Source organism: Takifugu rubripes, chromosome 7 (assembly GCF_901000725.2).
Source record: "Takifugu rubripes chromosome 7, fTakRub1.2, whole genome shotgun sequence".
Classification (NCBI taxonomy): Eukaryota; Metazoa; Chordata; class Actinopteri; order Tetraodontiformes; family Tetraodontidae; genus Takifugu; species Takifugu rubripes.
Window position 1 is genome coordinate 7,821,681 of NC_042291.1, and position 18,010 is coordinate 7,839,690.

An 18,010-nucleotide genomic window follows, 5' to 3' on the forward strand; every position below is an offset into this window, starting at 1 on the left:
TTAAAGCATGTTGGAGGGGACAAAAAAAAAAGAAGACAATATATCAGCTGTTCTTCTGTTCTGTCTCCAGTCCCTTGACTTCCATGGCAGAGGGACTGGAGCTGGTTTTAATTACCGAAATCACGGCCAATCTTTTTTGTCCTTTTCGTAGAAGCGCTAGTCAGACCGCGTCTAATCGAGGTAACATTTAATCTGCCCATCTCGACACTTGAGCTGCCCCGCATGAGCAGAGGTCCATTATCAAGTCTCAGCCCGTGATTAACTGTTGACCCCGAACTGAACAGCGAGAGTGGCTGTTGTGGGCTAATTGGCTGTGATTGCAGATTGAGCATCGCATCAGGAGTCGGGGGGGGAGGCTGCTCGCTGGGAAAATATTAATAACGGATTAGGCTCTATTAGCTGGCGCAGAGATGACGTGCGGACTGAAGCCACGGAGGAAAAGGTCTGACGCCTGGCATCCGTCCACGGGCCCGAAAACGCAAACGTGGACAACCTGGAATGTTTCGAAGGAGCACCCCGCCCCAAGAGTGTTTGCTGCGTGTGTGAGAGGCGTGCATCGCCAGCATCTCCTTCAAAAGCATCAATCATATTTTCTCGACAGCTTGCAAGTCAAACACCGACTCGCCTCTCATCAGACTGTCAGTCATTTCTTAAAAATGATTGATCGCATGCAATTGTTGACAGTTTGCAAGGAAAAAAAACAGACCAGCCTGATCTGCTGACATAGGAATAAAACCCATCAAATGAATCGCCACGGCAACGCTTGTCAGGTTTGTGAAGAGATGAGCTTTAATAAGTCAAAGATGTCACCGGGTCTTCAAGCATTAAGTGCTTGAGCGGGGAGTCTTGGTGGGGGAGGGGGGGAGGGGGGGAGGGGGGGGGGGGGGGGGGGGGGGGGGGGGGGGGGGGGGGTTAGGGGGCCTGATCGCAAAGGCAGGAGAAGCTTTATGGAGCCTGCTCCGGGTTTGACCTGCAGCCAATCTGGAGCAGCCAGTATGAGAGAAATATGATCGCTGTGGTAGTTCTTGTCAGCACATGTGCAGCCACATTCTGGGTGAGCTGGAAACTCTTTAAGGACTTGTCAGAGCGGCCTGTTGATGTGAAGCTTTCCCCCTGCAAGTAACAAAGGCCATCGCTGGGCCTCGCGTTTCTTTCTTTTCTGCAGCATTAGATGGAAATTGCAGGAGTTTTAGGTGGGATCTGACGCAGGAGGGAGGCCGGATTAATGCTGCCGTGCATTTAACGGTCACAGTCCGTACTGTATGCTAAGCAGACGCCACATCGTATGCACGGGGCTCAGATGTCTGGTGCTGCTTATTAAACCTTCAATCAGGCTGCTGATTAGAAGCCATTAGGAGCCGAGTGCCCACAATTCTAATGCAGGAGTAGACAGAAGAGGTCTTCATACTCTTCTCTGGTTTGAATGCAGGCCTTCATCTCAGTTACGGAGGGGGGAGTTCAAAGAATCACCCAGATTTACAATCCTATTTCCTGGACACAGAGCCAGTTAACTCTGGATTACCTGCCTGTCGTTCTGCGTTACGGAGATTATTGCGCCATCAGGAAGCGTTTTTCTTAAAGGCTACGCGTGCGCCGGCCACTGTGGCGTCATTCAGCTCATGGCCTCAGAATGGCCCCGAGGGCCACGTGTCTCCTGGCGGGGGCCGCGGCCTTGCGGCTTGTTCAATGCGACGGGATGATGGTTGCAAAACCGTGAGGGGTTCCCTCCTCATTTCTGCCCTGGCAGCTCCGTCTCATCAGCACTCCACTCCCTCACAAATATTTCCACCAGACATTATCGTTTGGCCTTTATTTGGTTTCGTGCCATTTTGTTTACTCGCTCCAGCCAAACCTGTCGGCCCCTGTGGAACCTGAGGCTGTAATTGTCAAAGGGACTAGTTTATGGATTACACTGCAGCCCTTTTGTCATGTACACGTTGCAACCACTGCTGAATGTGTGTGCATCAACATCTGGCTCGCACAGACGGAATTCCTCCTGAGGAGGTGTATAATTCAGCGTCGAGGAATTAAAGGCTCCCATCTATCAAACATTGGATTCCCCTTTTCTTGCTTCCCAGCTGTGAATACCACTTAACCAAGCAAATGTTTATTCTCTTTAATGACCTTTACATGTGTTAATGTGCAGTTTTGTGTTCGTGGGGCAGGAGTAACAGTCCATCGTATCCTGAGCTTTAATATACAACCAGCCAGAAACTATTTTCTCTACCTCAATGAAAGAATTTAAGATAAATATGACCTAAAGTTCTCTTTTGCTAACACGGTTACAATACCCACCACCACCACACATTCCCCCATCCTGCCAATAAAGGAGCCACAGTTGTGGTTCCGTCTTTGCAAGAACCAATGAACCCTCTATTGCATTAGCAGCGGCACCTTTACAGTACGGTCATGTGTGGCAAGGCGACCACTCCGTTGCCCTCAGCGCTAAGGCGGCAGGATCACCGCGGCCTCTGCTGAAGGGAGTCATTGCTGGCGTTTTGGTCTCTGCGCTGTGGAGCAGCTTGACCCACGTGGGCTGGAAATCCCATTTCTGCCCCTGTGGCACTGATCCTCTTCCAAAACTAACTGAGCTTTCAGCTGTGAGGAAATATCTCTTTGACAGTGTGACCCTGCTGGAAATCCAGTTAAACATCTGAAAGGAAGGTGAAGGGTGGCAGGAAACGCACCTTTTTTGTGTTGCGTCACCTCTCCTGCGTTACTCAAGTGCTACTTCAATGCAGGAAGTATATCTGGAATAAACAGCTGTTTATTCATTTTGGGAGTGAATGGAGTTGTGAGAACGACGGTTTGTATTCTATTAATAAAGTTTGACTGACTTATCTGGCTGTTTTATTGACATTCCTTTTAGCGCAGCTCGATCTAGTGAACGCGCCATGAAACCACAGGCACTACGCAGTTTCTATGCTATGCGCCTTATAACGCGGTGCGCCCTGTGTATGAAAATATTTCTAAAATAGGCCGTTAATTGAAGGTGCGCCCTATAATACGGTGCGCCCTGTGGTTGTGAAAATACGGTATGTTTCAGGGCCGTCTGCCAACTGACCTGCGCAATTTTGAAAAGGAATTATTGGGGAAAACTCTGATAATCCAGACACTTGCTTGTAGATTGGATAGCAAAACAAATTTATACTGCTGCCCTCCTCTCTCATCGTCACGCTTTCACTTCTCCATGTTTCGGGCGTCTTTCCCACTGCATGCAAACAGTACATGAGGCCATCACAACACAGTTAAGGTCGTGTTTGTCAGACGGTTGTTCCACCTCTGGCACTTCTCTCTTTCAGCAGCGGCAGGACGGACTGACTTCCTCTTCTTAACCAGTCAAAATGAGACGCTGTACTTTGGATCCCTCTCTGTGCCAGGACAGTATTCCAGCACCCCTGCGTGTGCTGTTTTATCATCAGTCACTCATTGTTGGCCAGTTTTCCTGCATTGGTCTGAAGCAGCGAGCGGCTGGGAAGGTCACGGAAGGTCAGTGTAGCTCCTGATGACATGCCAAGAGGAACCTGAAACTCGGTGTGTCTGTGGCAGAAACTGAACTTCCCGAAATGTAGAAACTTGAATCTAAAGCAGTAATTGATTTAGTTGTTTTTTTTTCATTCTTGCAGCCGTGATTCAGACAGTAAATCTAATAAATGAAAGGCTGAGATCCAGAGATTTATGATGAAAAAAAGAAACCTGAGCTTGACTTTGTTGCACGGCAGAAGAAAAGTGGGCTGCAGGGAGAAAAATGGGATTAACCTTGAAATCATGCAGAGAAACTGGGAAGAAACAGTCATTCCTGTCCAGGTCCAAACCTGTTTAATAGCTTTATATAAAAACAACTTTAGCTTAAATCAACATACAAACACCGGCAGGGGACCAATCAACACATCATCTGTCCAAAGACTTATGTTACAAGATGTGTTTTTATATTTTTCTCCAGGCAATACTACATTACATAAAGGTGCCGTTTATCAGAAAAGACCATAAAACTCTCAGGACTTTTATTTTTCTTTACTTTTCCACCATTACCTATAATCATCCTCCCTATAAATTCAAGTGGAAAACAACCGCGTGGAAAATGGCTGCAAAATATTTCTGTTGCGGCCAACAGAGAGGCTCCTTCCACATACATTAGCGTAAATGAGTGGTATTGTAATTTAGGGTCCCACTCTGGCATTCTTCCCCCATGTTTTGGCTACATTAAAAACCAACCCTTTAGATGACAGGAAAAGCCATCAGCATCGGCAGAGGGAAAAGGCACGTGCTGCTGTGATTAGTGGTGAGCACACGATATCATCTGAACCGCCTCATCCAGGGTCATTTTTGTATATTTGGGTATGTGCTGGAGTCACAGGTACCGCTTCCACCCTGCACCTGCTATACACATCTAACATTTCCATTAAGATTTGCAGATGTGGAGTTCAGTTTCACTCAAGCTGAAATACACTCACAACCAAAAACTGAGAGCAAAGGTTAAAACACCCGACAGTGTACAGTATCTCTTATTATTTGCTTTTGAGTTTTATTCCTGACTGTCGAAGTGCCTCCTACTACAGAGGGAGCACTGCTGTAGGTGAGGAGCTTATCTCTGTTAAGAGAGGAGTAAAAGGGTTTATGAGGGTTTACAGATCAGCGTGTCTGCGGAGACACAGGACCTTAGACAAGCTAATGGAATATTCTTGAAAAGCTGTTATACACACCACCCCTTACGACCATTTTACCCCCGCCCAATACGTGATCTGGCTGCCCCGTTCTTAAAGAAGTGTTCATTTGATTTAAAAATCAAATCAAATCTGGACCAACAAGAACATATTAATAATCAAATTCAAGGTCATCTTCTGTCATCAGAAACACAGTCTTTAGTGGTCTTAATTCCAAGGGTAATATATTCAGCCTAACAATGAATTTATATTGCACTATTGTATAGAGTAGTGCGCGAAGAGTTCCCACAGACTGCCAACAGGGGGCGACATAGCGGCGTGTGCGTCAAGCGCAGCTCAATCTGACGATGAATTCTTGATGATTTTATTCGATTATTTTTCTTTGTTCATAACTACCCAATAAACAGGGCCACCACGGTTGAATTTAATCATCTTGCAGTTTATGACTAAAATCCTGGCGCACCAACGAACAAGAAAGATTAGATGATAATGTCTCCTGTCTCGGGCAGCTGATGGACTCCAGGTTGGATGGTGTATTCTGGGCAGCAGGTTGATAAGATCTTCCGGTGCGGTCATGTGGAGCAGCAAACCGACAGAACGGGAGGGGGTGCAGCTCACGTCTTCACGCCATAAAGCCGGTGGCGGCTCCAGCAGGAGGACGAGGCGCGCCGAGCGGGCAGGTAACAGTTAACGGCGGCACAAGGGCGAAAAAGCTGTTGATTCTGACAAAGTTGGGCCAGGCGGGCTGGATTTCCTGAGCACATTAAGACCGAATTAACGGGATTATTTGTTGGCAACGAGCGAAGATATTATTTAAGAAAAGGAGGGGGTGGGAGAGAGAGGTGCGAGGACAGTTCTCGAGGGGCTGATCCGTGGCCAGAGCGCAACGCGAGGGTCAGCTTATTCATGCAAATTCATAAAGTTATAGGCGTGCCTTTCGGCGATGGAGTCACAGGCGGAAAAGCAACCCCCCTCTTGGATCATCAGCAACCTTCAAAGACGGTGATGCGCAGCGCTCGGACGCATTGACGGCGGCGGCGGGGGAACGTTTTCATAGCAGAAAGGAAAAGGGGAAAAAAGTTTTCCTCCCCCCCCGGTCTGCTACACCCGCGCACGCTGAGCGAGTGCACATCTTCCAGACAGACACGAGCTCGTCTGCTCGTCTCTTCATCTCCAAAGAGGCTCGTTGCGCAAACTGTTGCACTGTTTTTTATTATTGTATTTAATTCTGTGCTTTGACAGTTAATCAAGAGGAATCCAAACTCGATGAGGACGCAATATTAATTTACTTCCTCCATTCGACCCGTGCGTAAAGTGGCGAGCACTTCCCATTTCTGAGAAAACTATTTTCTGACGTGTTGCTCAAAGACTTTCCATCATGTCTGAAGACGACAGTAGCTCCTCCGTCAGCTGCGCGTCCGACGCGGAGGGCAGCAACATTAGCGTGCTCAGCTGGGAGCAAGTGCAGCGGCTGGACGCCATCCTGACCGAGACCATCCCGATCCACGGCCGGGGGAACTTCCCCACGCTGGAGATGCAGCCGCGGCAGATCGTCAAGGCGGTGCGGACTCGGATGGAGGAGAAGCAGATCCACGTCCGGGACGTTCGGTTAAACGGCTCAGCTGCGAGCCACATTCTGCACGAGGACAGCGGGTTAGGCTTTAAGGACCTGGACCTGATATTCTGCGCAGATATGAAAGGCGAGAGTGACTTCCAGATTGTGAAGGACATTGTGTTGGACTGTCTCCTGGACTTCTTACCAGACTGTGTGAACAAGGACAGGATAACTCCACTGACGTTAAAGGTGCGTTTTTCTCTCCTGTTTACACGTAGATGCGTAATGGAATTAAACTGAATTCGGGCAGTTTCGGAACTTAATGGTGGAGCTTAATGCGCAGTTGAATCAGTTTGGTCAGGGTAATGATTGCTTTTCTGTGTTAAAGAGGATCTAGATAAACCAATTAGGAGAGAATCCTGAGCTCCGCCACCTCTCCCCAAGTACATTCTATGATTAATAACAATGGGGTCAATAGGATTATTAACACAGATTTGCGAAACTCATGCACACCCTTGCAGACTGTTGCAGAGCTTAGATAAAATGGCTGTAAATTAAGGCGTTTCTCTTTCTGTCATGTCCGCCCACAGGAGGCTTATGTGCAGAAGATGGTGAAAGTTTGCAACGACTCGGACCGCTGGAGTCTCATCTCCCTCTCCAACAACCGGGGGAAGAACGTGGAGCTGAAGTTTGTGGACTCTCTTCGGCGGCAGTTCGAGTTCAGCGTGGACTCCTTCCAGATCAAGCTGGACTCGCTGCTGCTGTTCTACGAGTGCTCCGAGAACCCCATGGCCGAGACCTTTCACCCCACCATCATGGGCGAGAGCGTGTACGGGGACTTCGGCGAGGCCCTGGACCACCTGCGCAACAAAATCATCTGCACCCGCAACCCGGAGGAGATCAGAGGCGGCGGCCTGCTGAAGTACTGTCACCTTCTGGTGAGGGGCTTCCAGGCTGCCTCCGAGTCCGAAATGAAGTCCCTGCAGCGCTACATGTGCTCGCGCTTCTTCATCGACTTCTCCGACATCGGCGAGCAGCAACGCAAGCTGGAGTCCTACCTTCAGAACCACTTTGTGGGCCTGGAGGACCGCAAGTACGACTACCTGATGACCCTCCACGAGGTGGTCAATGAGAGCACGGTGTGCCTGATGGGACACGAGAGGCGGCAGACTTTGGGGCTGATAGCCATGCTAGCGGTGCGAGTCCTGGCCGAGCAGAACATCATCCCAAACGTGGCTAACGTCACCTGTTACTACCAGCCTGCTCCCTACGTTGCAGACGGCAACTTCAGTAACTACTACATAGCGCAGGTCCAGCCGGTGTTTGCCTGCCAGCAGCCTGCGTACTCTACCTGGCTGCCCTGTAACTGAGTCACACCTGGAGAGAGATAGAGAGAGAGAGGGGGGGGGGAGAGAGAGAGGGAGAGAGAGAGGGGCCAACGTGTTTACACAGGAGCGAGCGACGCCACCGCCACCTCAACCCTGCCCGGTGTTTGTTCACACGCTTGAGCGCCAACGGTCGGCCGCAATCTCCAGCTCACCGGGTACATCTCACATTTCCTGAAAAGCCAACGTCTCATAATTCTGTCCAGGTCAGCCAGGTTCAGGAAAAAAAAAGAAAGAAAAAAAGGCTCACTTGTAGGGAAAGCTGGGAAACAAACGCAAGTGAGCCACGGCCCCCAATGAGTGCGCGAGGCTCATCCGATCGGTTTCCACGGAGGACAATTCTGCTCGTTTACAGACTTCAGAACCAAAGATTATGTTGATTTTTTTTTTCTTCCCCACTCAAACCCAGTTTTGACAGGGAGAAATCAACAAAAGCAGTGAATCTCTGTGTTTGTATACATGAACGTACACGTTTAAGTGCCTATTTGCCTCTCTGGAGGCAGAGGAGAGAATATCATTATAATCTTTTTTCAAGAATTAGCTCGACTGCTTGTGCTCACGACAGTAGCAACCTATATGCTTGTGAATGTACAGTACATGTGACGTGTTTGTGTCTGGGGGAAAGAGAGTTGTGTTTGTCACACGCATGTGGTCGGTGGGTTGTGGTCAGATTCCTATTTTTCTTGGTGAAAAAAAAAATCTGTTCCAAATGATCAGCAGTGTAGGATATTTATAAAAAAAAAAGAACCTTTTGGAATCATCAGCAGCAGACAACGCTGTCGCTAGCTCTGGTTTGTATTTTTTTCTTCTTACTGTGGTGCTTTTTCCAGTCTTTGAAGCAGGGGGAAATGAAAGGAAGGAGGGAGTGCGTTGAAAGATGGGGGGGGGGTCGTCCTTGTCACAGTGGAAGGATATTTGCTGAGGCTCCTCAGATGATGAGATATTATTTGCTGCAGCACCCTGGCAGGGAATTCCTCAGCTGCTGCCAAAGAGCCTGAACTGAGCCGTGGTGGCTCTCGCTCCGTTCAGGGCTCCAAATCTGTGCCAAAACCTTACAAGGCTCCGTCGACAGTTGTGTGGTGTAATTGGGCCCCGTGTCGGCGCAGCAGATAGGAGTGATTGACAGTGGTGGGGGATGGGAGGGGGGAGGAGGGAAGTTCTGAAAAGCGAAAGAGAAAAAGAGAGATAAGTCAGTCTGGAGAGATAGGTGCAGCTGGTGGTGCAGGGCTATCGTTCTATCATACAAACTCGGCTAAGGTCAGATCACAGCTGTTTTTGGAGAGCGCTGCAGCCTCCCTCTTGTCAGGGGTGTCCAGAAGCATCTGTTATCGGTTCTGGCTCTCTGGTTTCATTGATCAGACCCACAGAAGCTGCAGGAAGCCTCCACACCAGCCTCGGCATGCTTTCCTTCCCAGACGTTTGCTTTGTGCGTCAGGTTGATCTATCGATGCATTTTAATCATTCAGTCCGCAGCGTAAATAAACTGTATATAACCATGTGTACAATAACACCCTTCAGCTTTGCCAAGCTTATAACTGCAGCGCTGCCCCCCCCCCCCCCCCGAATAGAGACAGCTGAGGGAAACTAGAAGGTAGACCAGCATCCACTCACTACCTTCCTGTCCTCTTCTCTGCCTCTTTTTCTGCTTTCCTCCTTGATGGCTTCGTTTTGATTGTAAAAACTATATTTTGTCCTTCTTTAACGCGGTTGACCAGCTAAGTAGCCCCAGTCTGCTCGTCAGTTAGTGATCGTGCCTGTCACCTCGAGGTTTGTGGGTTACTGCGTTGTCTCGTTTCGAGTTTCCCTTCGTTCCGTTCTTGTTACAAATCACATGTTAAGAAAAAAAAATCATCATGTATGTATATTTTTTAATAACTGTTATTTTTTATAAATGTATGAGACACAGCAGGTGTCGTGGTGCTTTGGAATCTGTGATTGGGCTTCAAAGAATATGTTCTTAATAGCTTTTTTTGCTATATTTTGTTATGTGTCCACGGGGTCACAAGGCTAAAGATGTTTTCATCAATAAAATATGTGAAAATGGGATTTGCAGCCTCTCATTTTTATCTGTATGAATCTGGTGCCAATGGAGAGAAATTTCCGATTCCTGTCAATGAGCTCCAGTCCTCTTGAGTTAGACATCTCTTTTCCCAGCGATCGCCATTCAGGGGGCTTCAAAAGGGTCCGCCGCTCAATCACTCAGAAAAGCAAATCTCTGTCACGTCCTGCTGGGCCAAACCGGCCCGGGCCCAAAAAACCCATCCAGAACTGCCAGAAAGAGCTCTTGTTGAATACGAGAGGGATTTGCACCCACCCAGAAAGAGACTTCAACGCTTTGACTGAATGAATATCTTTGCCCGCTCATCAAATTCTCTCTGTAAACAGACAGACCCCCACGAGGTGATGCCAGTGAGGGGCGGGCTCGCAAGCACCGCGGTCCAAATGTCCCACAGTTTTCATTGGACGGTGAAATAAAAGTCCGACAGTCACCCGGGCCACATGACAGCACGCCCCGGATACGGAGGGGATATGGAGAAGGACAAAAAAGAATGAGTAAGAGATTCTCTATTTAGACATGATCAGGTCATCATCTCTGCCACATAAGCGCATTTGCAGCTCATCATCTGAGCCAGTGAGGAATGATTGACAGGATGAGGCTGGACAGGCACGCTTAGATCCTGAACCTGGATCCGGAACAGTCAATGCAGAACTGAGCAGAGAGGGAACGAGAGCAGATTCTGGGTTTCTAAAAGACTTAGGTGTCGCCTGAACATGGTTCTGCAGGGAACAGCCAGTGGGGGCAGCAGTGAGCAAAGCAGAGAAAAAAAATTAGGTGATCTGCTGCATTGGATTTAGTCGCATTTGTCGAAATTCCTCCTACTACACGCTTAACGTAATCTCAATTTCCATCCAGAATGGAATTAACATCTCCCCGGCATGGAAAAACATCTGGGGGATCTGATGCCGAAAGGTTAAAACTTCCCTAAAGTGACCGTGTCTCTGACGCCTACCACCACCGAGCGACGGCGCGTATTTCTGTCAGCGCCGCATGATTTAGCTAATCACTTCAGAAGAGCCTTTTCTTTCCTCCAAAGCAGAGAGATTGATGGAACAATGGCGCCAAAGCGCCTCATGCTCAGGCCTCTAATTTGAGATGTAGGAATCACACCTAATTTAAGGGAGCTTTAATTCTGCGTTTGAAGGAGTGGAGTTGTGAAAGATGGGGTGAATCCCCGCCATTTGTTAGCATGAACGTCTCTTTCCTCTTTGACCGCGCGTGATTCATCAATCAGCTCGTCCTCCCAGGAGCTCGTCTCAGCTACTCTTTAATGGCTTTTCCACCACAGGAGTTGGGATTCTATCTATTAGTCTGAAGAATTTTTTCCAAATGAAAGAGGTTACGCAATGAGCGGTAACCCAAAACCCGGCGGCTGCTGGGTCTCCCTTTTTTGGAGCCCGGTCCTCTGGAAAGTGCCCGTTATCTCAGCCAAGCTGACAAATGGTGAGATTTACACGTTTCATTTATGCTCATTTCAACATTTTTATGCTGCAGAACATCCGACAGATTCCAGAGGGTTTGTACGTACACGAGTGTTTATCGCGCGTATCCACAGTTCTGAGGAAAAGGAAGGTTCAGCTGCAGGTCTGGACCTACAGCACACCACTGTTTTGTTTTTTTCAGTTGAACTGACATCATTGTGAGTTCCCTGCTGCCTCTCCTGCACATCAGAACCTGCCTCGCATTGCTAACTTGCTGAGATCAGCAGATCACATCGCATTCCTGTCAGCTTCCTCAGGCTGAGTGGGGCTGATATCCTGCTTCTCCCCCATCTGCTCTTTCAGAAGAAGGTTTATTACAGTGTGAGTTTTATTTAACAGCCACTCCAAGTGACAGCGGACTTCAGATGACCGAAACCAGGTTTTTGTAGATGGTTTCCTTCATGAAACTGTACAAATGTTAACGCACTATTGGAGCAGAAATAGTAAAAATGACATACAAGCACAGTACTCAATTGAAGCCAACATATGGTTGTTCAAAGAACCCTCAGATCAAGAGGATTATGGGAAAAAAAATATATATGCACGGTCAAGGATCACGTTGATAATTTATGGAATGATGTCAGACACAATAGCATACTGATAGGATTAAAGCAGACGTGTGCACTAAACTTTGACTGCGCACACCTCCTCAGTTGGCGTGATTTTAAAGGCCGCTCCCCTCCTGCCCCCCCGGCTCAGATGCAGCTTCAGCTGCACTTATCCAAACGTCCGTGTGTCGGCCCATTGCACCCAAACTGTCCGTCAGTGTGTCCAAGGACGGGTGTGCTTGTGTTGCAGATGCTGGCAGGGTGACGGAGAGGCGACAGAGAAGCTGCCCGCACGCTTTCCATAAACTGGCGTGAAAACGATGAGAACCCTCTGGGGGCACACACAGATTAGATGAGGAGATATATGAGGGCACAGGTTCTGGGATAGTGTCATGATAATATCGCTACTGTTCTCCAGGTTTTTTGGCTTCAAACATGCTTCCCAGCAGAAATGGGGCAGGTTTTGGGGGAAAAAAAGGTGCCCCAAACAAAGGGTAACAGTAGACATTTCTAAGTGTTACAGCAACAAGGTGTTGCCTCGTTAATCTCCCACTTATGGGAGGAGGGGAAGGAAACCAGACACTGGGGAGGCACAAGCACACAGGTCAATGGCGGGTGTCGGGGGAGCCAGAGGAAGAAGATATTTTCGGTTACTGGTGTAAAATCTATCAATGGCTGAGTTAACCTGGCTGAGCGTAGGCATAGGAGACCGATGTTGGATCAGATTTGGTGCAACAAGGTAGGAAAGGCAGTAAATTCCTCCATAAACAAAAGATGTATTGGATTAAAAAGAGCTGTGCTTATGAAAGGGACGGAGGGAGAGAGGGAGAGCTTCAGACAGGTAAGATGATCCTTTATACCTGGAGATTAGTGTCAGCGAGGTAAGTTAGCAGGTTTAGCTTATGTAAGTCTCAATGAGGACAGATGGGTGTTCTGTCTCGCTCAGTATCTGGGACACGAGAGAGAGAGACAGAGAGAGAGAAGAGAAAAGGTTTTTATCTGCAGAGGGTCCGGTCCCTTTAGTTTAACCGCAAACACATGATAAATCTTAAACTAAAATTCAGCTCTGTGAATTAAAATTTCTGCATTGGAACTTAAAAATGTATTTAAACAGAAATCTGCATTCAATCCAAAGCAGAAACACACTTAAATCCAGTCTTTATCTCACCACATAACCAAATAAATCATCCACGTGAAAACAAAGGTGATAACATTCAAGGAGGGCAGGTCGCCATGACGATGGTTGGGTTGAAAAAACCCAAAACACCCCTACATAGTCATGGAGCATTGTCCTTTGGCTGCATAGAAATCTGACTGATGATGATAATTGAAGTAACGCCACCCTATTTTCCCTTAAACTGAAATTTAGCCTTAACTGTGATGTTAAATGATTAAGTTGTAACTACATTTTAGGCAGCAGCCTGTGACAAAGTTGGTCTCTAACAACTAAAACGCGGCTGTGACTTAAATAGTAACACAAAATATGTCTACAGCTGAGAATCCTGTCAGAATCTAGAACATAAAAAAGAAATCTGAGTTACGCTCCAGTGAGATCGGTTAAAAAGACAAGTAAATCAGTTTTACGTTCCTATAATTCACAAATTTCTCCCATCGGTCCAGCCGCTTATTGTAAATATTGTAACACAAATTGACCGAAAATGGAAGTTTTTTAGGGTTGAGTTTATTTTTCACTGATATTAAACTGTCTCCAGACAGAGCAATGTGTCATACATCACCGTACTCCCTGTGATTCCACTTTTCAGACGACATGCTTGGCCTTTAGGACGCTGCTCCTCGGAATGGCTCCCAGGAGCCAGGAACCAGGGACACAACTGTGCATTGTTGAGCAGCTGTAATAGCTCCCCAGTTGGTGTTCTTTGTTGCAAAATGATCATATTTAAAATTAGATTCCAAGCACATTCAGCCCAGCCTGTGTAAAGAATAAACACAACTGCTGTGTAAAGTGTACTCCTCTTCCTCCACTGGCTGTAACTGTGTGTGTGTGTCTTGTTCATCAGTTGCTCAGGTAATAGGACCCAGATGGCAGAGCTGATATAAAATCCATGTAATTTCATACAACAGGCGGCTTCTGGTTGGGATCGGTACAGACGCTTCCTTCGTGTAAAAAAAACACAGCCAGATAAGGCTGTCCGGTCTCCCCGCGGAGATGCTCCTCATAAACTTTTTTGCCATTTGCTTAATAAAAAACCCCCCAAACAAACCGATTTTATTACTCTCCGGATCTGATTGAAGATTTATCCAGGTGAATGTGGTGAAGGCGGGAGATCGATTTTCTTTTAAAGGACACACAAGCCGCCCAGATGAGGTTTGCTGAAATAGAGCGGCGAATCGATTACAACTGTTAAATGTTATCCTGACGCAGCCACACGCGCGTCCCAACACACCGGACAGAGGGGGTCGGGTTGTTGTGCAATGATGACTTAATGGAAGCGCGCTATCGCTGTAAAAACAGGGAGAACGGTGCTTCCTGTCAGGTTCTTTTATGTAAACATATAGAAAACAGGCTGCCTTCTACAATCCCAGTGAAACAACAAGCAAGAAGTGGAGCTCTGCAGCTGACAGAAAAATTTAAAAAATGCAATAAAAAGACAAAAAAAAGTGTAGCCTCCAGAGGACATGTGTGATGAGGTTGTGTTCAAGCGCAACAGGATCTTCCACAATCTCTCCATGTGCCAAGAAGCAGAGAACAACTAAAGAAGGTGGGGAGGTTTGTCCGTCTTTCTGCCACGGGGCCAAAAGTCCTCCAGGGCTGAGCCCTTCGCAGTGGGACTGAGGAAGCTTTGAGCCGTGCAGGCTCCGGCGTGCTCGTGTGAAGCCGCCTGCTCGGTTCACAGGGGTCAGCCCGAGGATGTGAGGTGTTTGCACTGCAGAGCCGCGCTGCTGCCAAAGGGCACCGCGCAGACCTCTCAGAGCCCCGGCCAGAGAAAGAATGGCATTTCTGGAAGGTCTGAATTTTTTCGCCCTGCCCCCCTCTGGATCTTATTGTGGCCAAGAACGTGAATGTCTCTCTATAGCGGGGGCAGTCTGTTGGCTTTTCCTCATTTTGGCTCAGCGTGCGCTGAATTATTTGACACTGCTAAGTGTAAAATATCGCAAGGCTCAATCCAGATGCTAAAAGAGGAGCAACACGGGATTTAGTAATTCCATATGTACATGTGAGCTCATACGCATGTTCATCCAAAATGAATGTATATATATATATGCATGTGTGCATCTGTGTGTGATTCTTGACACGCTCCCAACTTCCTGATCCACTCCTCAGAAAGACACTCGTCTGGTCACAGAACAGTAATTCATTGTCTGACAGCTGTTTTCTTTTCTGTGAGCCCGCTCTGCTTGGATCCTGCGCTGTAATTCCACACACGGGGCCAGCTGGCCGTATTCCTGACCAAGAAATAAAAAAAACAAAAAAACAACAAAGGGTCCAGAAGCCCGGCGGTGACGCATTCACCAGGAAATAGGACCAACAGGACTGTATCCGAGTCATGTCATTAATATATAGAAGCAAACTGAGGCCATCTGATAACTGGATTAGGATTTAAACTCAATTATGTGTCATCTGGATTTTCTTTTTTTTAACTGTAGCCATAACGTCTCAATTGCCCCTTGGATAACTTGTTGAAGGATGCCATATGTCAGAAACCTCCCCTCTACATTCATAGCAGATAGGACACCTACCAAGATTTCTAAAAAAAATAAATGACATAAAAGAATCAAAGCTGGAGAGCCAGGCAAGAGATGCAGGAGTGTGTGTAAGGTTGGGTTTGAATGCCAGTGGAAGCAGGTGTGTGAGGTTGGATGACATGGGGAGATTGACGGCTGTACTGGACTTTCCTGTTTACGATTGTCATCAGGATAAAAACAGAGACACATGCAGAGGTTTTAAGTGCATTGAAAAGCACTCGCGCGCACACACACACACACATTTTATACTCATAAGACAACTCTTATATAATGAATTCAGTGGTGATCCCACAAAAAACATCAACCATCAACCCTCGCATCTAAACTGCCGATAAACTCCGCTTGTTTAGACAGTTTTACAGCCTGTCCGTATCACCGGTTATCAAATATAAACACCATATACACAAAGCGGCTCTGTTTAGCCTTTCGCCAGAAAACAGTCCAAACAAAGACACACACACACCCTCACAAATTCGCAAAGCTCATCACCATTGCACCATGCAAGTGCAAATAGAAACAAACAGAAATGAAATACGTGTTCGCCTCACTTCTGGAGGCAAGATCAGTGGTGCTGCGTCAGCAAAGTGTGTGTGTGTGTGTTTGTTGTGTTTATAGACGTCAGATTACGATGGACTGTTGGGTGGCAAAACTACAAAGTTAAGTTATGTGATGTGATATCATACTCATGTTTGAGACCGCGTGCAGGTTGAATTAAATGACTGATTTAGGTTCAATTTAGTGTTTTGTGTCAAGAGAATAAGGGGTTTCTTGCCTTTCTCAGCAGGGGCTCCAGGTTGCAGTGCTCCAGTGGGTGAGTCAAGAGCCTGTTTTACAACCCTTTCCCCTTAATTTCCTGTCCGAATGTCTGAAACCTCATTTGTCGGAACGATGTGTAACTGGCCCTCGTGTTGAGGCCCTTAAAGGCCGGCGCAGCCATAACGCATTAATCTGTGCGCTGATGTGACCTCAGGAGCCCGACGTTATTTATAATGTTTTATCACCAAATTTGAGTGGAACCATCACTTCATGGTTCTGCTGTAGCGCCGGGAGGACGTGATGGTTGCATGACTGATGACCTGGAGCATTACTGCTGTTTCCCTCGGGGACTAAAACACTCAAAATCTGGCGATCTTCTCAGACCTCAGCGAAACCCCAACACACCACCTCCAGAACGGAAACCCTCCGCTCGATTTTGCTCTAAGCGACCTGTCCTTTCGATCCATCATGACTTGGAATTTGCTTTCAACGTTGGCCGTAAATTCCATTGGAGGAACCAATATTCTGACCACTGCTGAGCTGGTGAAGCTCGCATCTTATCTTCAGAACAACATGATGGAATGTTACTTTATCTTAGACAAATTTCCCCTCTAAATCAAGTCTTAGACCAGATTTTAGAGCTCTCACGTCATTTCAATCTGACCTTGACGTTATGTGTTAAGCAATAAATCAGAGATTTGATTGGTAAACCTACACAAACGTGATAAAACGATCAATTCCATGTTAAAAAAGTGTTTCTGGAACAGTGTCAAGGTTCTGGATCAGACCTGAATGCAGCATAGTTCTCAGTGAAATTGATCTTGACGTAGCAACACGCCTAGCAAATGCTTTCTTCGGGTTTATGTCCATGCAGCCCAACACAAGGCAATCATTTCAGCAGCGTTTTCCTTCAAATTTGACAACAGCTGTTTAGATTTTACAGCCAAAGTTGTACCTACGATTCTTCTCCACCCTTCCTGAAGATTTATGAATTTGGGGTCAATTCGCCTCGTTAGCCTTTATGCTCCACAAATGAAATCACCATGTTTCAGTTTCTTGACATAATTTAATATATCCGTAGGTGCTAAACCTGAGACAAATTTGGGAATGTAAATCCTCAGTTAGGGGACGACTCTGTGGCCACCGTGGCCAAGAAATGGAAAAAAGAAATCGTTTAAAATGGGACAGACGAAGACTTTAAAAGATAAGAGCTGCCAGGAGCTCCGTGTTAATGTTTTATTGGCACACAGTACCAATTTTCAACATACCTCTCTCCTGAAGTGCTCATTAAAGCTAAAATTACACCGTTTAAAGGCTTATGAACCGCTGTATCGCAGTAGCTTGATGGTGAAAGCATAGCGCCCGAAAGCCAAATCAGTTTCCTCCAACGCGTCTTTATGGCCTGGTGATGGAGCAGTGCTCAGATATAAAACCGGTGAGCCGAAGCTATACTTACCTGGGATAAAAATGACAGTAATTATCAGGTTTTCAGTCGTGCGCCCGTGGAGTCCCTGCCACACTGAACACCTGCCCCAGTGCAGGTAAATACAACCCTGCTGCAGCGGGGCAAGTTTTTCAATTTAAATGACAGACGCCTTCACGCCGTGAGTTTGGAAAAAGAGCCCCAACAGTCGGGAATGAGCTTTGCCGAAATTTATACTGGGAGAACGTCCAGGGGTCGTAGCATTAGCGTGGAGAGTTCTAAACCAAAAAAACCATCAGCTATCATGAGAAAGAGCTGAATTTAAAGATCAGTGTAAGATGAAGTGGCGAAGGAGCTTGAATTGAAAGTACAAACAGTTTTTATGCTTTTTAAAGGTATTATTGACAACCATTCCCAACATTTAGTCTAATTGA

The 18,010-nt window shown here is 46.9% G+C and overlaps 1 protein-coding gene across 2 annotated transcripts; it reads left to right on the forward strand.

Annotated features, from left to right (window-relative positions):
- The first annotated feature begins 3,257 nt into the window (after nucleotides 1–3,257).
- On the forward strand, nucleotides 3,258–9,650 carry tent5aa (terminal nucleotidyltransferase 5Aa). 2 transcript variants are annotated; one of them, XM_029839095.1, is made up of 3 exons: nucleotides 3,258–5,344; nucleotides 5,907–6,468; nucleotides 6,810–9,650. In XM_029839095.1, the coding sequence occupies exons 2-3, from the start codon at nucleotides 6,043–6,045 to the stop codon at nucleotides 7,587–7,589; spliced, it is 1,206 nt and encodes a 401-aa protein (XP_029694955.1). In that variant the 5' UTR covers nucleotides 3,258–5,344; nucleotides 5,907–6,042; the 3' UTR covers nucleotides 7,590–9,650. The 2 variants fall into 2 exon arrangements, with proteins under 2 accessions (XP_029694955.1, XP_003965961.1); XM_003965912.3 differs by having other exon boundaries at nucleotides 3,258–3,489; nucleotides 5,174–6,468.
- The last annotated feature ends 8,360 nt before the right edge of the window (nucleotides 9,651–18,010 follow it).

Bases quoted from the DNA above. Each gene is read 5' to 3' on its own strand.
- tent5aa (XM_029839095.1), top strand. From the start codon at position 6,043: ATGTCTGAAGACGACAGTAGCTCCTCCGTCAGCTGCGCGTCCGACGCG. The intron at 6,469-6,809 runs GTGCGTTTTTCT...GTCCGCCCACAG, and splicing joins TAACTCCACTGACGTTAAAG to GAGGCTTATGTGCAGAAGAT.